This window comes from Gavia stellata, chromosome 19 (assembly GCF_030936135.1).
Source record: "Gavia stellata isolate bGavSte3 chromosome 19, bGavSte3.hap2, whole genome shotgun sequence".
In the NCBI taxonomy this organism is placed as follows: Eukaryota; Metazoa; Chordata; class Aves; order Gaviiformes; family Gaviidae; genus Gavia; species Gavia stellata.
Genome location: NC_082612.1, coordinates 14,817,800 through 14,835,823, shown reverse-complemented (window position 1 = coordinate 14,835,823; position 18,024 = coordinate 14,817,800). Strand labels below are relative to the sequence as shown.

The following is an 18,024-nucleotide window of genomic DNA, read 5'->3' as shown; positions in this document are numbered from 1 at the left end:
ATTTTGGCATAGGAGGAAAAATAGTGATCCTCTAGAAAAGGAGGGGCTGTCATCCTGGACATTGAACATGTGCTTTGTACTTGTTTTTATTTAAATCCTGACAGTAATTTCTTTTTGACCCTGTTCAACGTGATTTTATACTAATAATGAAAATAGAGCAAGCCATAGAGTATCAGCTTTTCTGTCACTTTGACATGTTAAGTAAAATAAAACAATAAATCCTTCTTAAGAAAAAGATGATAATTAATAACAAATGAAAAAGCTTGAAAACCAAAGTGGCTTCTCCCTACCCTTGGAAATGTGTTTGGTTTATTTTATTATTTTAAAAGCCTTTCCATTAAACTGAAGTCTTTTAAAAGACAAGGTTCCACTCCAACAACTGTCTACACTTTTTTTGGTGACTCAATTCATTATTTCTGGCTTCACTTAAACCCAGGTTTCTGTGTAAGAGGTTATGATTAAAGGTACAATAAAGTATGCCTTAAAAATTAAAAGGGACATCATTAAGGCATTTTAAACAAGCAATTTGTTTTCACTTTTAAAACAAATGAAATATCAAAGTACTTGCAGAGAAAAAAAGGCAATTGCTATTGTTAAATAGAAAAACTTGGGAAATTGAAATATTACTACAAAATAATGGGAACAAAAAACGTGATTTGAGGATGATGGAATTAACAGCAAAATACACTTCTGACTTGAGGCAGTTGGGTTAGAGTAGAAAAGGCTTTCCAGTGCCACTGGGGATCTCTCAACTTCTCTTTGTGCTATTGCCTTATTTGACAGCAGTCCTGTTTGATCAGGGGGTTTGAATTCTTTATTTGAGCTGCAGAAGTCCTATGGGCCAGTAACTTTCTATGCCGGCTTCTTCGGGAGAAAGTCTTGTTGAGATCACCCTTCAGTAAAAGAGTTGTTGGTGAACAGAGTCCTGATCAGAAAAGGCTCTATGAACAGGCATGTTTGCTTTCCACTATCTGCTTCCCCAGCTTTTGCTTCCGATTGAGTCTCTGATACCTAAATAAGGAAAAGCAGCAAGGTGGGCAAGCTGCTGGAAGGGCCACGAAGCACCTGCTAGTTGAGGTACCTCCACTTAAGAAGGTGCCTGAAGCAGTATAGCCACTGGCCCACATTAGCTTTCCATGATGTCTCTATTTCTGCCCACTTTGGTAAGGGACAGGAAGTCAAGGGTTTGAACACAGTCCTATGCTGTGGAAATTGCGCGCTTTCTAGACTACAAAACTTCCCTTCAAAACGTGTGTATAGCTACACTGCTGGCCAAGGGGATATGAGTTGGTAGAGTCCCAAGTGCTATATCCACCTGCTGTAGAGTTAACATGGAATGCTCTGCTACAGCATCTGTTCCCACAGATTTCACCAATGATGCCTCGGTGCAAGCTTGCTTTTGCAGCGTTATCCAAGTACCAGTTGTGTTATCCAAGTGTCAGTGCTTAGAGACCACTTCATGCATTAGAATTAGTAATATTTGGCCTTTTTTTTTCTTTTCCCCCCCCTCCTGAGGCTAGTAGCTGTGACCATTAATTTATTTTCAACTGAACAGTTTGAAACTGAACTAACAGTGTAGAGAAACGAGAAGAAACATTTCGATAGCTGGTTATTTATTGCAATTTCAGACTAGTGATTACTGACAAATATGAAGAGTATGTCTGACTTCACACATTTTTAGATTTGCTCTTGTGGTAATGTAAGCAGTATAGTAGCAGTACTCTTGCTTTTAAGTACCCTGCTAGGTTCCAGGAAACAAATGAGATATCCTGGGAAAAGCTGGGGACAAAGCTTTGTAAAATGTTGATTTAGATAGTGGTTTCAATTAGATAACTACTGTTTGTCCTGACAATAGATTTGTATCAGGCACCTGTAGGTTACATCAATGTCCTAGTGTCTGATCTCAGAATCTTTCCCTTTCTTTCTGTTTTTTGAGTTTATGCAAGCTATCAAAAGGTCCTACGTTGGTTCTTTTAGCTATGTGGATCTTCTTCAGTTCAAGAAGAAAAAAGAGATAAAGGTAGAACTATATACCGTTTTGCTTTGAATTTAGGGCTAGTAAGTTGAATGTTTGTTTTGCAAAGGAAACCGTTGTGTTTAACTGTGTGAATTTCTTCAGTGGAATAAACCCAGGGAACTTGAAACCCCACCAGGGGTGTCCAGCACTAAGATGAAAATTACTGTTCTGCTATTGCAGATTCAGAAGTAAACAGAAAATGTTCTTAATATTGTATGTTCTTAGATCTTGCATGTCCTCTTACTCAAAAATTATATCGTAACAGTAAAACTAGGAATGCATACCAGATAAAGAACTGGTGTCACTGAAGTCAATAGCAAATGTTCTCAAAAGGTCAGGATTTTTTCCCAAAACTAACTCATGGTAACTCATGTCAGCAATAACAGCATAACAAAGGATGCTTGGGTACTTGTATTTTCTACAGTAACTCCTTAATTGTAAAGTATAAAGTGCTTTTGTACACCCATTGAACACTCCTGTGTTTAGTATGTTTTAACACAAAGATAATTCTGCTGATATGTCTGCCACTTGTTTGAGGCCTTCATTACATTTGTGGGTGTGTTATTTTTATTTTCAGAAAGACTCATTTCAGCTAAATTTTGTCTCCCTAGTGAAACTTGGAATTAAGTGTCTGAGCTTATTAGGGTTTACTGTATGCATCTGATTTAAAATAATAGGCAACATAATCTGGGAAAGAAAAGCAAAGAGATTATGATCTTTATTATATAAAATAAACCTGTGTGCTCCTTTATTGCAACAGAGATTTTTGCCAAGGTGCATTTTGGACATTGTGTTTCTTCTAGTATGTGAACTTGGACCTAAACATTGTTTCTTCTAGTATGTGAACTTGGACCTAAACAAAATGTGCGCTGAAACAGTATGGGAAACATATAACTTACCAACTGTTGGATCTGCAGAATAAATCTTTCTACATTTGCAGTCATGAATATTTTTCAGATATTTTCATATGTTTTTCAGAATTTAACTTCGCTGTCAGAGTACTCCAAAGATCTAAATATAACAGACTGTAGTGTTTTGAAGTGATAGTTTAGAATGAATTTCCAGATCTCAAAAATGGCACCTGTTAGATCAGAATACAGTGAATTATGCCCACTCCTACTGCATTTCACTATCCATTTCTGGTTCCAAGCATATTAAGGGTGATTCAGTATGCCTTATGTGCCTGGCAGTCTGATTTCCACAGCTAAGAGGTAAATATAAATAGCATGATTTCAATTGCAAAACATTGATTTCCTCCCAAAGCAGATGTGTTTTATCTAGCTAGTTAGTAGGATATTTCAAGGCAAGATCACTGTTCCTATTTACATTTAAAAATGAAGAGCAAAACGAAAAGAACACCTTGATATATTTGTATTTTGGTTGTTAAGTGTTGGCTGGCTTGTCTGACAGTCTTTCCTTAGCTAAGGTGTCTTGGGTATCCAAACTGCTTCTTTTAAAATTGTCTGTCCTTTTAAAGGCTGAATGGTACAAGAAGGTGTTTTGCATGCCTGTAAATATTTTTCCTTTTTTATTAGAATGACTGCTGGTTTATTTTGGTCTTGGTGCTGGTTGACTACATGTCTCTTTTTTCCTTTCCTTTTTGCACTGGTAGTTGCAAAATACTATGAAATAAAAAAACCCTTCTGAATCATTGAGGTCAGTGGCAGAAGAGAGTAGACAACTGTGCTGTTGCAGATCTTACTGGAGGAGCAGAAAAGTTATTAGCTCTTCCAATTACCAATCTTCTTGAAGGTTACTGCCCTTATGGCTCAGATGCAGTAGCAGATCACACGAGAGCTTGCAGCTGAAACTTCTGTCTCTAAATTAATCTTAGACAAACAGTAAAGCTCAGCTTGTTCAGGTTTGGTTGCTCAAGACAAGTATGTATTTTGGGTGTAAATAAGGATCTGATGAACGTCTGCAGTTCCCTCAGACTTTGAAAATTCTTGTCTCAAGAACTGAATACCTTGTTTTCTGACTGAGCTAGGGCTAGAGAGAAGTTTTAATCCATGTTAGCACTCTTTAAATTGCCTGTGAAGCCAGAAAGGTGTTCCCCCACTTTCTGCTGCTCTTCCCAGTCTTTCCTCATGAATTCTATAGTCCAACTGGTATGTGAAATCTTATCCAGCGTTCTTAGCAGCAGCTGCAGCCACATAGTGAGATTTCCTTAGATCCACCCCCAGATAAAAAACTCGTCCCACCTCTACAGGGATTTGTGCCAGCACAGTTTTAAGAGGCTTCCAGACTTGAGGTTTGCACCTTTTGTTCCCCCCATAACAATAAAAGCAGAGTTAATTGTAAGTGGCAGATGCTCAGTTTATGAAGTGCAAACAGGTTTAGAATAACATATGTGGGTAAGTGCCCAAGCTTAGATACTCAAGTTAGTAAAAGGGAATTTAAGTTCACTTTGTATTGAAAGAACTTTTCTATGTTGTTTGGATTTTCGAACTAAGTATGAAAACATTTAAGTGTTCTGTTTCATCCAGTAATATGATCTATGGCATATTTAGGTCAAAATGATTTTGATGTCCAACTAAATAGTTCAGTCCTTATTAATACAGTAACACAGGTGTTTTATAGAGCTTTATGTTTCTAAATCGGTTGGTAACCTCTTTTAAAGAAGCATTGATTTTTCTTTCTTTCCCCGTTTGTTCTTCTCAGTGTGTGTCGCACTAAATGTCACATTGAATTTGTGACTCTGTGAAGCCACCTATACTGCAGAATTTTAAATGCCTAAGAGATGTTTTTTCTTCCTGTGCTAATCTTAATGAAATGACTGACCCTTGCTACTTACCTGAATTCCTTGGGAGCCTCAGCTTTTTTTCCTCCCCTTTTTTTCTTTTGTTCTTAGAAAATTTGATCATTAAACAATTAGACTTCAGGCAGAACAGCAAATGACATGTAATGAGGTCAGAAGCTCCCACATACAACCTGTTGAGTCTTCACAGATGAGCTATGTCATGCTAAATTATCTGCATGTGTTGGTGAGCAGTATTCTGGCAAGGATGAATGAGAGTTTTAATAGAAGAAGTGATGGACACATTCGTTCATGGGGTTTTTTTGTTGGGTTTTTTTTTTTTTTTTTTTTTTTTTTTGTTGTTGTACTTGATGATCTTACAGGTCTTTTCCAACCTTAGTGATTCTGTGATTCTGTTCTGGTGAATCCCGCTATCGGTCAGAACCCTGTCTGATGCACCTGCTATAACAAATTCTTGTTCAAGTTAGCAGCTCTGATAGCTACCTGCTAGGCTGCAGAATCTGTGCTAAAAAAATTTCCCATTTCCGTTTGAATCTGCCACCTACTTTAGCAATGTGTTAATTGCTTTTGGAACCACTCTGTGGACAGACTTAGTATTGCACTGAATATGGAAGACCTGGGGTTTGACTCAAGAGGTGGATGGGGTGCATGGTTCTGGGACCATGAAAAGAAATGTGTGCATGGTGGTTTTAATTGTGTGTGACATCAATATTTTCATGATCCTCCTTTTGAATCAGAGTTCATAACAACTGTGTTTGTTTTCCGTGTGCAGAGTTTCAGAGTGGAGAACCGGATCTTTACCTTGAAGCGGCATCAAAACCAGATTGCGAATCTTGGGCTGTGGCTCTGGGAGAGGCAAACTCGGAAGGTTTGCAGAATAAAATTCAGCAGCTCCGGAGGTTAATCATGGAAATCAAAGAGGAGAGATCATCAGATGAAGCACAACAGTTCCTCCCTTCATCCCAAGTAGACAGTCTAGGAGAGCCACAGTTTACGAGTAAGTGCATGTACTCATTTTATTGAGTGGTACGATAAAAATGGCCTACTCTCTGTAGCTGTACAGATAGTGTCACAAACAGGGTACATAATGCTGTTTAATTTGTTGCTTGACAAAGTGCAGTTGTAGAGGAAGAAAACTGATGAAAATTATCTTTAAATATCATTACCTGATATATTTTGATTTATGCAGATAACTTTCAGGGGAACAAATGTGTGTTTCTGACTTTTTCCACTCTAATTTGTCTTTTTCATGAGACTTAGAAATTGTTTAGTTAGAGATACTCTTTTCCTCTTGTGTGTCCTGTATGAACATATGGTCTACTGTTTAAAATGTAGTCTGATAACTTTGAATATATAAGGTTTTAGTGATACTTAAATTAGTATCGCAGGTTTGTTCTTTGTGATATAAAAGCACTCTGGGGAGTTTAAAGCATGTAGCCATATGTTGAGTCATGTTTGGTGCACTGGAGTCTGGGCACTGTATTTCAGTTGCCCAGTTACTTAATCAAGTCTGTATCTAGCATATTCATCAAGGTGTTCCAGACCAATATGATGACTCTGCTAGTGGCAGAATTCAACTCAGAAATTTGTTATAATTCCATTTAAAAAAACAAAACAAAACAAAAACTAACTTATTTGTTATTTCTTAGTGACCAAAGCTTTTCTAAGCTCTGCAGCTGTAATTTTTTGTTGCACAGCCTTGAATGATTAGCTATAGCAATGAGAGCAGCATGAAACCAGATCTATCTGGCCACATCAAGTTTTCATGGAACAAGAACAGCTATAAGTTTTTGGGGGGTGGGTGTGTGGGTGGGTTTTCTTAACTATTTTTAAGTTTTGACAAGAACATTGCATTCCAGTTCATATACTAACTTGGTCCTTCCCATCTGAGCAATTTCTTTGATACTGGCAAATACTTAATAGTGCTCACTGGAGACAATACATAAATGTCAACAAGAGACAGCTTAATTTCGACAAGGTTCATTGATGCTGTAGTTGTGATCCAATTGCTTCTTGCAGAGGGTGAACAACTCAGTATTATTTTAACTATCCTTCCTACGTATCTCTTGTTGCAGCTCTGTGGTTCACTCCTTAATCCTAGCACAATAAGAAAATATTGTGCTTTGCAGTAAAATATGCACTAGAACATAATTCCACAATGGAGGGAATTAAAATGTTCCTATTGTCCTTGGTATATGAGAAAAAGGAGTTGATATGCTATTTTCCAACAAGAAGTAGTTGGTTTTGTTCCTTTACAATTTATATATAGGTCAATAATATGGTGATATATTTTACTATATTAACCTGATTTCCATACTTTCACAGAACATGTTTTCTGTTTCCACTTTTAATGTGATGACATCTACTTAAAAATTACTCGTTAGATTTAATATTTTTCAAACAGATATATAGCTAGTTGTTGTGATCGAAAATCTTACAAGTACTCATCCATGAAAGGTTGGGTGATATATTTTTTTTTTCTTAGTTTCCTTTCGCAGTAACAGTTTCTGTTAAAAGAAAGAAGTCATCTTCAAAAGTAGCCTTTTTTCAGGCAAGTATTTAATGCAAAAGTCTCTTTTGCTGTAAGTTTGTAACATAAATTGTTATTCCGGTGGCAGTGGCAGGTGGTTAGAGGTATGAATTAGGCATGTGAAACTTTGACTAAGTGTTAAAAAGCTAGACATAGAATTCAAATTATTTCTAATAATTTTTTTTGTTTTTCTTAACCTTAAAAGGTATTCAGAGAATTGCAAATGAGCCAAAGCTGGAGTTCAGCCTCGGTGAGATACAATTTTGACTTCTTGGAATTGCACTGGCCTCTGTGTGTGTGTATATATGAGTGTGTGTGTGTATATATGAGTGTGTGTATAGTGTTATACAATGCAACATGTTACCTGTTTAAAAAAAGTAGAAGAACCCTGGTTGCTTCAGATAGACGTGCCTGTGCATGTCTTTGAAATGCTGACTTTAGATTCTTAATTGGTTGAAATGGCTAAAGACCTATTGGGTTCTCTAATGCTATGCTGTCCCACCAAGCTGAAAATCTGCCCAATAGCTTTGTGAATGTTGTTTATGAAATATTACTGATTTGGGACAAGACATTTAAGATGGAGTTTTTAAAAAGGTATTTTATTCAGATAAAAACACTTTCCTTTTAGAACAAACTTTTATTTAAAAGCATTGATTATTATTTTTTAGAGAAGTCAGTATAAACGTTTACATGATTTTCTCTTTGTATACTTAGTATAAGTAATTAGTATATGAGAACTATATGTTAGTAGTATAGTCTATAATATAAGAGAACTTTTGTTTCAGGATGTGTTCTATCAGCTCAAGCCTCCCTTTCTAGTCAGGGGTATACAGCATGATTAAGATTGCTCAGTAAGTCAAGCAAGTTAATTGAATAATCATGTATTTGTAGTACAAGATAAAGGTGCACAATATTTGCAGCCCAAACTGTGCCATTTAGAATGTAAAATTGTCAACTTTGTCATTGCTCTTTCCCTGCAAAAACTTTGAAGCTTTCAAAATAATTTTGCTGTAGAAGCACTAAATACAATAATGCCATATCAGAAATCAGATTAATAGCTAGGTTTAGTTGATTAACAGTTGGACTTGATGATCTTAAGGGTCTTTTCCAACCTAAATGATTCTATGATTATTCCCAGCTCCTGTATACGGTAAAATAACACAGTTGCAAATAATGTATCTTTTGAAATAGCTGATTTCATGCTGCATACATTCTGAAATTACTAAAACTTGTCCAATTTGTTGATTTTTGCATTCGTATAACCTACTAGTATGCATCTCATGTTGTATAGCTGTACACTGAGAAACTTCTACTCAGTGCTATTCCATATCTGTCATATTTACTCTGAGAGAAACACTTTAAAACATCTATTGCAAAAGTGTGTGTATATGCGAGAGAGAGGGAGAAGGGGAAATAGAGACATTCGTAAGCAGGGTATTGTATAAAAATCAAACTCAACTATTTGGAGAATTTATATTATCTACAAACAAATCTCCCTCAGAAATCCCCCAACACAGCAAACAAGATGGTATCAGTGACACGCCCCTTTGGGGCAGATACAGTTCTGTCTGATATAATCGTTTTTAGATTCCCTTAACTATATCAGGGTAGCTTTACCTGTATGCCTCTTAAACTAGACAGTTATAGCATTACAAAAACTTTGTTGAGTAGTTTTTTTTCTGTAGGGAATATTTCTGCTGAAATTATTAAATGCTGGCATGGAAGAAAGGCTTAGTTCTCTGTTGGGGAATTACCATGCTATAATAATTGTTAAGAGCAAAGTTAACTTTTCTGTGCCTTTCTATATGCTTTTTATAGGCACTGCGACTGTAGTATTTGGGCATGGCTAGTACGTGCTATGCTCCAGCATTAACAAACACCCAGAATGACCCTGGTGTGGTGTAGGAGAGGGAGGAAGGCACTACAGGCGGTAGCTGCAAATTAGATGGGCCGCACATCAGGAGAAGTTTCTTTCACTGATAAATGTGCCCCAGCAGGCAGAAGTGTAAAACCGATGTAAAGCCATTTTCAGACTTGTTTGGGCTCGTGCTGGACAGAGCTCTGTTCGCTCATGGTGTCGGTATGTGTGTTTTGGATTTGGTTGCTCCTAGTAGGGATTTATGTTCTGTGGTTTGTTCTGCAGTGTTACTGATTGAGTCATTGCAGCTCTGTGAGTGCTGCTGCTCAGGTAACAAATAAGAGTAGCATTTTTTTTGACACTTTTTGTTTTTCAAACTGGTGTTCTTGGCCAGTGGTCTAAGTCAGGGATATTTGGTAGCATAGGCAACTATGTAAAGCTGATTCTTCGTGTCTTGATCATAAAAAAAATACTAAATATTTAAGCATAACATATTTGCATTAGGGAACTCCCCCTTCAGTCACTGAGTGGTTCATGAAAGACTTGAATTTTATCATAACAGTTATCCTTCTTACTGGAATATCAACATATGCATGCCAACACTGCCTAGCTCCAGCCTCCCCATGCACCACCACTGTGCTACTCATATGTGTACAGATGCACATGCATGCAGCAGACACCTCTTGCTGATAAGTGAGACAGGAACAATTTAGCTGGGAAGGATGCATGTGCTATTTGGCCTGAACAGCCAGTTAAAATACCTCTCGCAAAGGCAGCCAGTCAAGATGCTTTCTGTGCTCTTCACCTGGTGGTTGGTAGGGCTGGGAGGGACTCTCCCTCTGACAGGTGGGTCTGTGCATCTGGGAAATATGCACTGCCTTGCTGTGCCAGCTGAGCCAGGTAGTTGCCCCTTGGCTGCTGGCAGGCGATGGGCACTGGTTGGCTGATCTCACCTTTTGAAGGCTTGGTTTATGCCAAGTTAAAGACTTGGCATTAGCTTTAGCTAATTAAGGACTTCCAAGGCTTCTCTGTGAGGCCAACCAAAACATGGTAAGCAGGGATCAGAGAGAGATTTGCTGCAAGCAAGCACACTGCTGCGATGTGTGCCTAACTTAAGTAACCAAATCTTAGGGCTCCGTAGAAATGTTTCAACTCGCTTAGACTGATCTTTGGCAATTTGGAAGGCACATCTAACAGTTAATAACCTATAAAATGGTCTCTCGTCTTGAAAGAATGGCTTATATCTATAATTTTGTTCATATGCATTATATAACAATATTATATTAGTTAAGCAGCATATATATATGCATGCAAATAGACATTTGCTTATATCAGTTAATATATACATGTTTTTAACTATATTTAAAAAATTGTCAGTTATCTCATAATTGTACTTTGTAACTCTGCTGTCACTAGTTGCTTAATAAATAACATTCAGAAATGAACTCTCTTTAGTTACTAACTAAAACAGAACATAGCTTTTTAATAATATTTGGGTGCTGCCTAATGTGAGTTTTATTTAGGGACAGTATATCTAAATACTTCTCTTCAACGTTTGAAGTTCTGATAAGTAAATTTTGAGATAATGTTATTAAAAAGTCTTGCTAGGGGCTTGTATTCTGTTGTGGTAGCTAACTTGCTGCATTCTATATCCATAACACTGTGGAAAGTGTTCTCGCTATAAAATGTCCAAAATACTGCCTTCTTTTTATTTTATTTTAAAGTTCAGTAAAGTTGTTTGTTGGTTGTTTTGGTTTTTTTTGCTGAGGTTAAAGCAAAAAATAAAACTCTTCTGAATTATAGCTTTCCACTGCAATACACTCAGCATTTTCAGGAGTGTACCTGATCTTGTAACATTCCTTATTTTGGAGTCGGAGCTTCCTTTAGACTAAGTTTTTTGATTTTTATATCCTGAGGACTCTTTGGAAATATGACTGGTTTTGAACCTTGTAACTGGTGGGGATTTTTACTCATCAAACTTCATCTTGTTGTTTGGCTTATCAAGTCACTCTGTTCTCCATGCTGTTTTATGAAGCACTAGGAGGTACCACGTGTCAGTCTGTGCAGAGTGCTGACTAGAGAGGAGGAACAGAGCAAAAGAAATAAAACCAGATCCTGGGCCAAAATAACAAACCAATCTAACAAACAGTGGGGCTGATAAGAATCTTTCCCATGACTTTGAAGCACACAGGGTTAGTCCTTTTGTAGATGTTTATTTTGGAGTTACTGTTCTTGGTTGATGCTTTAAAATGTCCCCGTTCTAACTAAATATGGTGTAGGTTCCTGACTTCACATTGATTTCAGTGTAGCTACTTTGTGATATGTGAACTTAGCTCAAGTACTATGTAATAGTTATGGGAAATAAATTATATTATGCATATTGGTTAACACCATTGTGAAGTTTAAGATCTTGCACCTCTAAAGGTATTTGCATTTACTTGATACTCATCTGACAAAGCAGCACAAGAAAACTCAATAATCAGAAAAATGAGGGAGCCGGGGAGAAGGCACAGCTGGTAGTCGAAATGCTCAAACACAAACTCAGTAATGAACGTGATGTTAACATGGAGAAATACATTTGAAAAAATAGTCTAAAAGATAAGTTTGTTACTCTCTCAATGACCAGTAGAATTCATTTTGACACATTTCAGTGTTTTTGAATTTGTCTAATTGACTGAAGTTGTGAAGAGAGAGCAAAGGGTATTGCAGTTGTGGGTGCAGTATAATAATCTAGATAACTGTATAGAAAGGAATGTCTCTGCACGTGTTGTAGGCATATTCAAGTACTCATTTTAATGAAAGTACCTGTCTAGCATCTCCAAAAGCTTTCAGTTTCTTGGGAAGTATGTTAGGGCAGTGAAGTTTGACGGACTGTCCTATTGTTGCATAACCTCTAGGTACTTTTCAAGGTATAGAACAATGTAAAACTCACTGTTATGTCTTTTTACAAAATCTCATTAAATAGTGCACAATTTATAGAAAATTTCAGCAAGTAGTTGAAAGAATTAAAAATTAAAATTTTTAGGGTACTTGTTTTTTCATTTTACCAAATAGTGGGTTGATACAAGAGCTGTCTACATGTAAATGCAAAACTTTTTATTCTTCACTGCTTTATTTTTCCCAGTGTAATAGTGTGATGGCATCCCTTGGAAAAGGTCTTGAAGCAGATTTAACTCTGCAAACTGAACTTAAATGGTACATCGATGCTGCTCAAAGGCTATGACTAAATGATTTTTCCAATTCTGAAACATAATCTGAAGCTTTTTCAGCAGCAGCTGTTCCTAGAAGAGTGATAAGCAGAAGTACTATCCACACCACAAACTTGGAGTCAGAGTCCTGATCCTAGCAGGATTTTCCCATCTAACCGGTTATCCTTCTGCTTCATCATGTTACAAGTTGTGAATAACTGATACTTTGTGTTAGGCAAATTAAAAAAAAAAAGAAGTCATCATCACACTTTTGAGTAAATTTAAAAAGAAAAGTGATCATTTCCTCATGAATCAAACTGAACATGTCGCTTTATGCTGAAGGGTGTTTATCCCTCAAAAAAAGCTAAGTGTTGAACATGTTAGGAACAATGTTAGCAAAAATATAAAAATGAAGGGTGGATTTGTGTTGTATTTTATTTTATTTTTACATGTCACCCTTTTTTTTTTTTTTTTTTGTTGAAACAGTTTGCTGAATTTTACATGAATTTGCTCTGGTCCCACACAAACTTCATGTCCACCAAACTAGCTAGTCAGGTTTTTTCCCTAGTTTTACTGATGTATATTAGATGCTGTTTCTTCCCAACAACAATAAAAAATAGATAAAAGACAAGTTAAATAAGACAGAAGAAATTAAGGTAGTAGAAAAGATATCATGTGATCAGAAAGAATGCTCTTTCCTCCTCTGGGAACTACTTATTGGGCTCCTGCCTGTTTTGAGACTTGCATTGCAGCGTAAGATGCTGGAAATGTATTTTATTCTTAACAACTCAGTGTTGCTGGGGTGAGCTTTTTTGACAGAAAGGATCCTCCCAAAGAGGCAGCAATTTCAAGCCTAGTCTCATAGACTGTGTTGGCATGCTTTCAGTGTTTTTGACTTAGGACTTGTGTTTTTGAACTAACTCCTAGAGGAGCTTCCTTTTTCCCCCACCTTATGCAGGTGAACTTGAGCTAACTTTCAGTTGGTTTCAGTGCAGTTAAAGCAACAAGCAAAACTGTCTTCCAAAAACGTTCTAAGGTAGTGAATGCCCATCACCTTTCATGACATAGTCACCTCTCTTTTGGCAGTGTTTGATGATAGAACAGGATAAGGCATATTGAGCAAACTGATAAGTGGGATCACCTGGAGTTGAGTGATGTTGAATTACTGACCCCTGAGGAGAGTAAGCTCTCCTTGCTGTCTTTCTATATTCTGTGGTGCTCATAGTAAGCTTTCTTTATTATCTGCGGACATTATCTGAACACTGCTGAAAAGTGATTTGAGGATGGGTTTGTCAAGACCCTACATCCTTCTTGATCCACCTCCCCTCCCACAGTACTGTGTTAGCTTTTGAGAAGGCTTTTGGGCTGCCATAGCTCTTGCCAAACTGAAAGTAACTTTTTTTATAGACAGCTTTCTGAAGCTCTGCTCCTTCATTATTGTACACCTCTTCAAAAGTAAAGCATCGCTCCTGAATTTTGCATGTTGCATACCCTGTCAGAGAAAAGGACTGTCTTTCAGTGGTATTACCAAAACTGTCTGGATATTACCATTATTACTTGGTAATTTTAGGCCATTTTGTTGTAATAAAGTAGTCATAATGCCCCTACTGAAGTAACTAAAAATACAAAGGGAATGTGTTGTGTTTTCCCTTTAAAATCTTGCCTTCTTTTAGTCTTGCATGACTTTTCTGTTATGAGCATATTCAGCCTTCTTCTTGGAGAAGGTTGTCCCATTCCATTTGGCAGTGTCAGCCTGCATTCTCTATTTGTCTTTCCAATTTCATTCACTATATTCTGCCTTGCTTATGCATAATGTATTATACCATTGTGGTTTGCTAACTTACAACATTAACTATAGTAAACCCTCTTTTAAGAATGTGTTATGTATACAGGGAAAAAAATTTGAAAAAACGAATCCAGAAAATGGGGGTGAAAACACAAAACAGTTCAAAACCAGAGTCCTTCCAAAAACTCACATCTTTGTTCAGTTTTTTTCCCAGATATGCTGGGCTCTGAGCCTAGAGAATTAGGGCAGATTTTCAAATCTGTATCTATAGGCACTACTGTAATTTCAGAAATCTATCCTTCAATCCCTTTAGGGTAGGGATTGTCTTCATTTGCATTGCAGCTAGAGAAGCAGCATGCTGTCATGAACCTTAAATATTAATCTATACTAATTGTGTTGCTGAATATGTAGGGACTCAAAAATCCCCAGTAATGAAACTTTGGAAGGTGTTCGGTTTTCTGCCTGCTTCTTGCACATTGAGAATCTGAAAAATTCTCTCTATAATATACTTCACAGATAAAACACCTTTCTTTATATGGTTATATAGATATTCTACATAGAGTTATATAGATATCTATACTATGTATGTAGCTCATATATATGAAAAATTGTTTCATTGCTGACAACCCATTATATGTAGTATAGCATTACTCATTTTTGTTAACTGTGTGAGTTATCTACTTAGTTTCTGTGTCAGTAAGAAGTAATTCTTGATAGAAGTAGTCACAGAAATATTCTCAACTTGTTGGCATCCATTGCTACTTAATGATATTCATTAAACAGCTATGACTTGTGTACGTTCAATTTCTGTGTAGATTATAAAGATTAAAATTCTATATTACACCGTGCTATGTAGCAGTTAGTCACTACAGTGGGTTCATTAAATGCAGGGATGTTTATTTGCTCTGAAGTGGGTCAGAGCATATGATGAACCAGCATGAGGGAGTAGATCATGACTGATTGAGCATATTCCAATATGATGGAGTAGAGGAATCCACTGACGCACTGATGTGAGTAGTAAGTAGCATGAGGATGTTTGGGGCTATCAATATTAGCAAACCCAGGTGCAAACTTGGTTTCAGGCAGTTTTCTTCCGTTCTGTTTTATGAAATTTAAGTATCTTCTGTTTCTGGAAGCTTTTGCTTTTAAAAAAAAAAATGTATTTGCACTACCAGGAGAAGGTGGATGACAGCCTTGTAAATATAAATGTGTATAAATCACAGCTGTGACTAAGGGAGACTTCTAAATCTAATGGAATAAAGATTGTCACGGCGACTCTCACATGTTTTGATATAAGTGCTTACCTAGAGATAAATTTTTGAATAGCTATGGCTAATCTGTTTAGAGAGGAGTTTGTAGATACCTGAATTTGAAAAGCTATTTAACAGTTGAAAGGCTTTTTTGGAGTTTAACCATTCTGAGACACAGAGTTTTATCATCTTAGTTCTTGAGTGATGCGGCAGATAATAGGATTAAATTCTGTCAGAAATGAATAAATTCTGAAATCTTGTCAGAGTTCGCAAACTGCTGTATTTACAAGGCCAGGGAACAAGAGGGATGAGACTAGGAAGGACCTTTCTTCTGCAAATCTTAAATAAATAAAATTGTTAGGCTTCTTGGTAAAATCATGTTTTTCTTGATATTGAAAATGATACTTTTGTGTCTACTTCACATTTTTCTCATAGACTTCATAAATGTTGTCTCACTTTTGCAAAATTCCTTCTATCCAAAATTTAAAATGGATAAGGTTGTGTCTATGCTGAAAACTAACGTCTTCTGTGGGGTTGGGTACTAGTTCAGTGCCCCAGTGAGGGGCTGGAAGCAGATTAATTACAATAGCTCAGTCTTAGCATGGGTTCATCTATCTCATTCTTTACCAATAAGGGTACTCTTGCTGCTTTGCCTGAACTAATTCTAGTTTCTGAGGTGAAATACTCAAAGCAATCAGAAACCTTTATGATAACTTCTAAGGCTTATTGAAAGTTACTTAGGAAGAGGGTTCCAGAGTTATTTAAGAATTTATAGATGTGTAGGTAGAGATTTAATGCAATTCTGTCAAAATTGGGCTATCTTATTAATTTTTCTCACATAGATATTAAAGAAAAAACTCAAACAAACAACTCAGTAGGTACCTTAGTTTGTCCTTTAGTATTTTTATAAGCATAATATTTGGCTTCTGAAGTATTAGGTGTTCCTGTGAATGTGACATAAACTTTTAAATTATTCTGATGAAGCTGAAAACTTGTGTTTCCACGGTATTTTTAAGCTAGTTCATAGGAATGTAGGATTAAAGATCATTAAGTCAGAGAGAAGTTATTTTTGGCACATACTGCTGCTGCTCTTTGCTCATTATTTTTCTCTTCCTGCTTTTCCCCAAAAATACACCTCCTGCTGCATATACTTTCTCCTATTTGTCTTGCCAACCTATGTACTCTTTCCAGTTCGATTTTTGAACCTCATTCTCTCAAATGAGTCTCTTCAGGTTCCCTAGCATGCCTCTCATGTAGGTCTTTCAGATCTCATACTATGAGACTTGATTTGGTGGGGGGAACGGGACGTGGGGCCAGTGTTTGTGTGTACACGTGCATGTAGCCTATTACACCTTTAGTCTTTAGGGTGCTGGAGCGGTGGAACAGAGCAAGTGGCAGAGGTATGTGTGAGTTCAAGTGGCTGAGCTGGGAAGGGGATAATAATGGCTTACCTAGTTTTCTGCTGTGGAAGGAGTTTTTAGGGGCAGCATCTTCCTGGATGAGACTGGCACTGAGCCCACTCTCCCATTGCATGACCAATATGTCCGCAGGTACAGCTTTTATATGACCTGATGGCTTTGTGCTTACTTGTTACATAATGAGTCTATGAATGCTTCCTCTGTGGATCCAGGAGATTGGTCTGAATGAAGAAGACTATTTAGATCCTTATTGAGAGTCATTTCTATTGCAGACATTTATATACAGAGAGCAACAAGCCAAATAAGGATGAGTTATTCCTTTGTTCTTATAGAAAGTTCTATAAGACTTCCTTACCTACAACAGATTTGGATGGCACTCTTGGCACTGCTGCCTTCTTCCAACCTTTCCCTACCTCCCAGGAAGCTCACAGTTTAACTATGCAGGATGTAATTGATTTCTTAATTTTTTTTTTTAAATTCCTTAACGATGCTGTTGTCAGGGAGGCTTAGAAGGCATACAGTGTCTGCAGAATGTTTTCAGCAATAGATGTTAGTCTACTCCACAGCTTCATTACTAAACTACATTTTCATAAATCCTTTAAAACTACACTGATTCTCCTGCTAGAAGGGCTTTTTTCATCAAACTGCGATGTCTGGTAGTATTAAAATTTTAAACCTCATTTCTTAAAAAAGAAATTGTGTATACCACTAAGTTCGCTTAAGAGCCATTTTTAGTATTCCTGGTTTTCTGCTTCAGTGGCTGAAAAGTTAGTTTTCTCTGCTGCTGTCCAATGCCCCTTACAGTTCTGGGATTTTTTTCTAGGCAGGTACAAGAAATAGCTTGTATTTTGGAATTATCAGACAGTCAGTTGGGATGCCAAAAGTAACATTTATGATTAAGGGACTGGAGGTTATTAAGGAACTGGAGCATCCTTCATATGAGGAGAGGCTGAGAGAGCTTGGACTGCTCAGCCTGGAGAAGAGAAGGCTCATGAGGGTTCTTAAGCGTGTCTCTACCTGTTGGGAGAGATTGAAGGTTAGGGAGCCAGGCTCTTCTCAGTTATGCCCAGTGAAAGAACAAGAGACTATAGACTGCAGTTAAACACACATGAAATTCAATCAGAGCACAACCCCCACATGCAGACTTTTTTTACTGTGAGGGTGGTCAAACACAGGCGCAGATGGTGTAGGGAGGTAGTGAAGTCTCCATCCTTGGAGA

The 18,024-nt window shown here is 37.1% G+C and overlaps 1 protein-coding gene across 1 annotated transcript in view; it reads left to right on the top strand.

Moving 5' to 3' along the window:
* The window catches only part of INPP4B (inositol polyphosphate-4-phosphatase type II B), a 274,537-nt gene that overhangs the window by 79,679 nt on the left and 176,834 nt on the right, over positions 1-18,024 (top strand). The window contains 2 exon segments of the mRNA XM_059827010.1: positions 5,548-5,772; positions 7,511-7,555. Of these exon segments, the coding sequence (XP_059682993.1) occupies positions 5,548-5,772; positions 7,511-7,555 (270 nt within the window).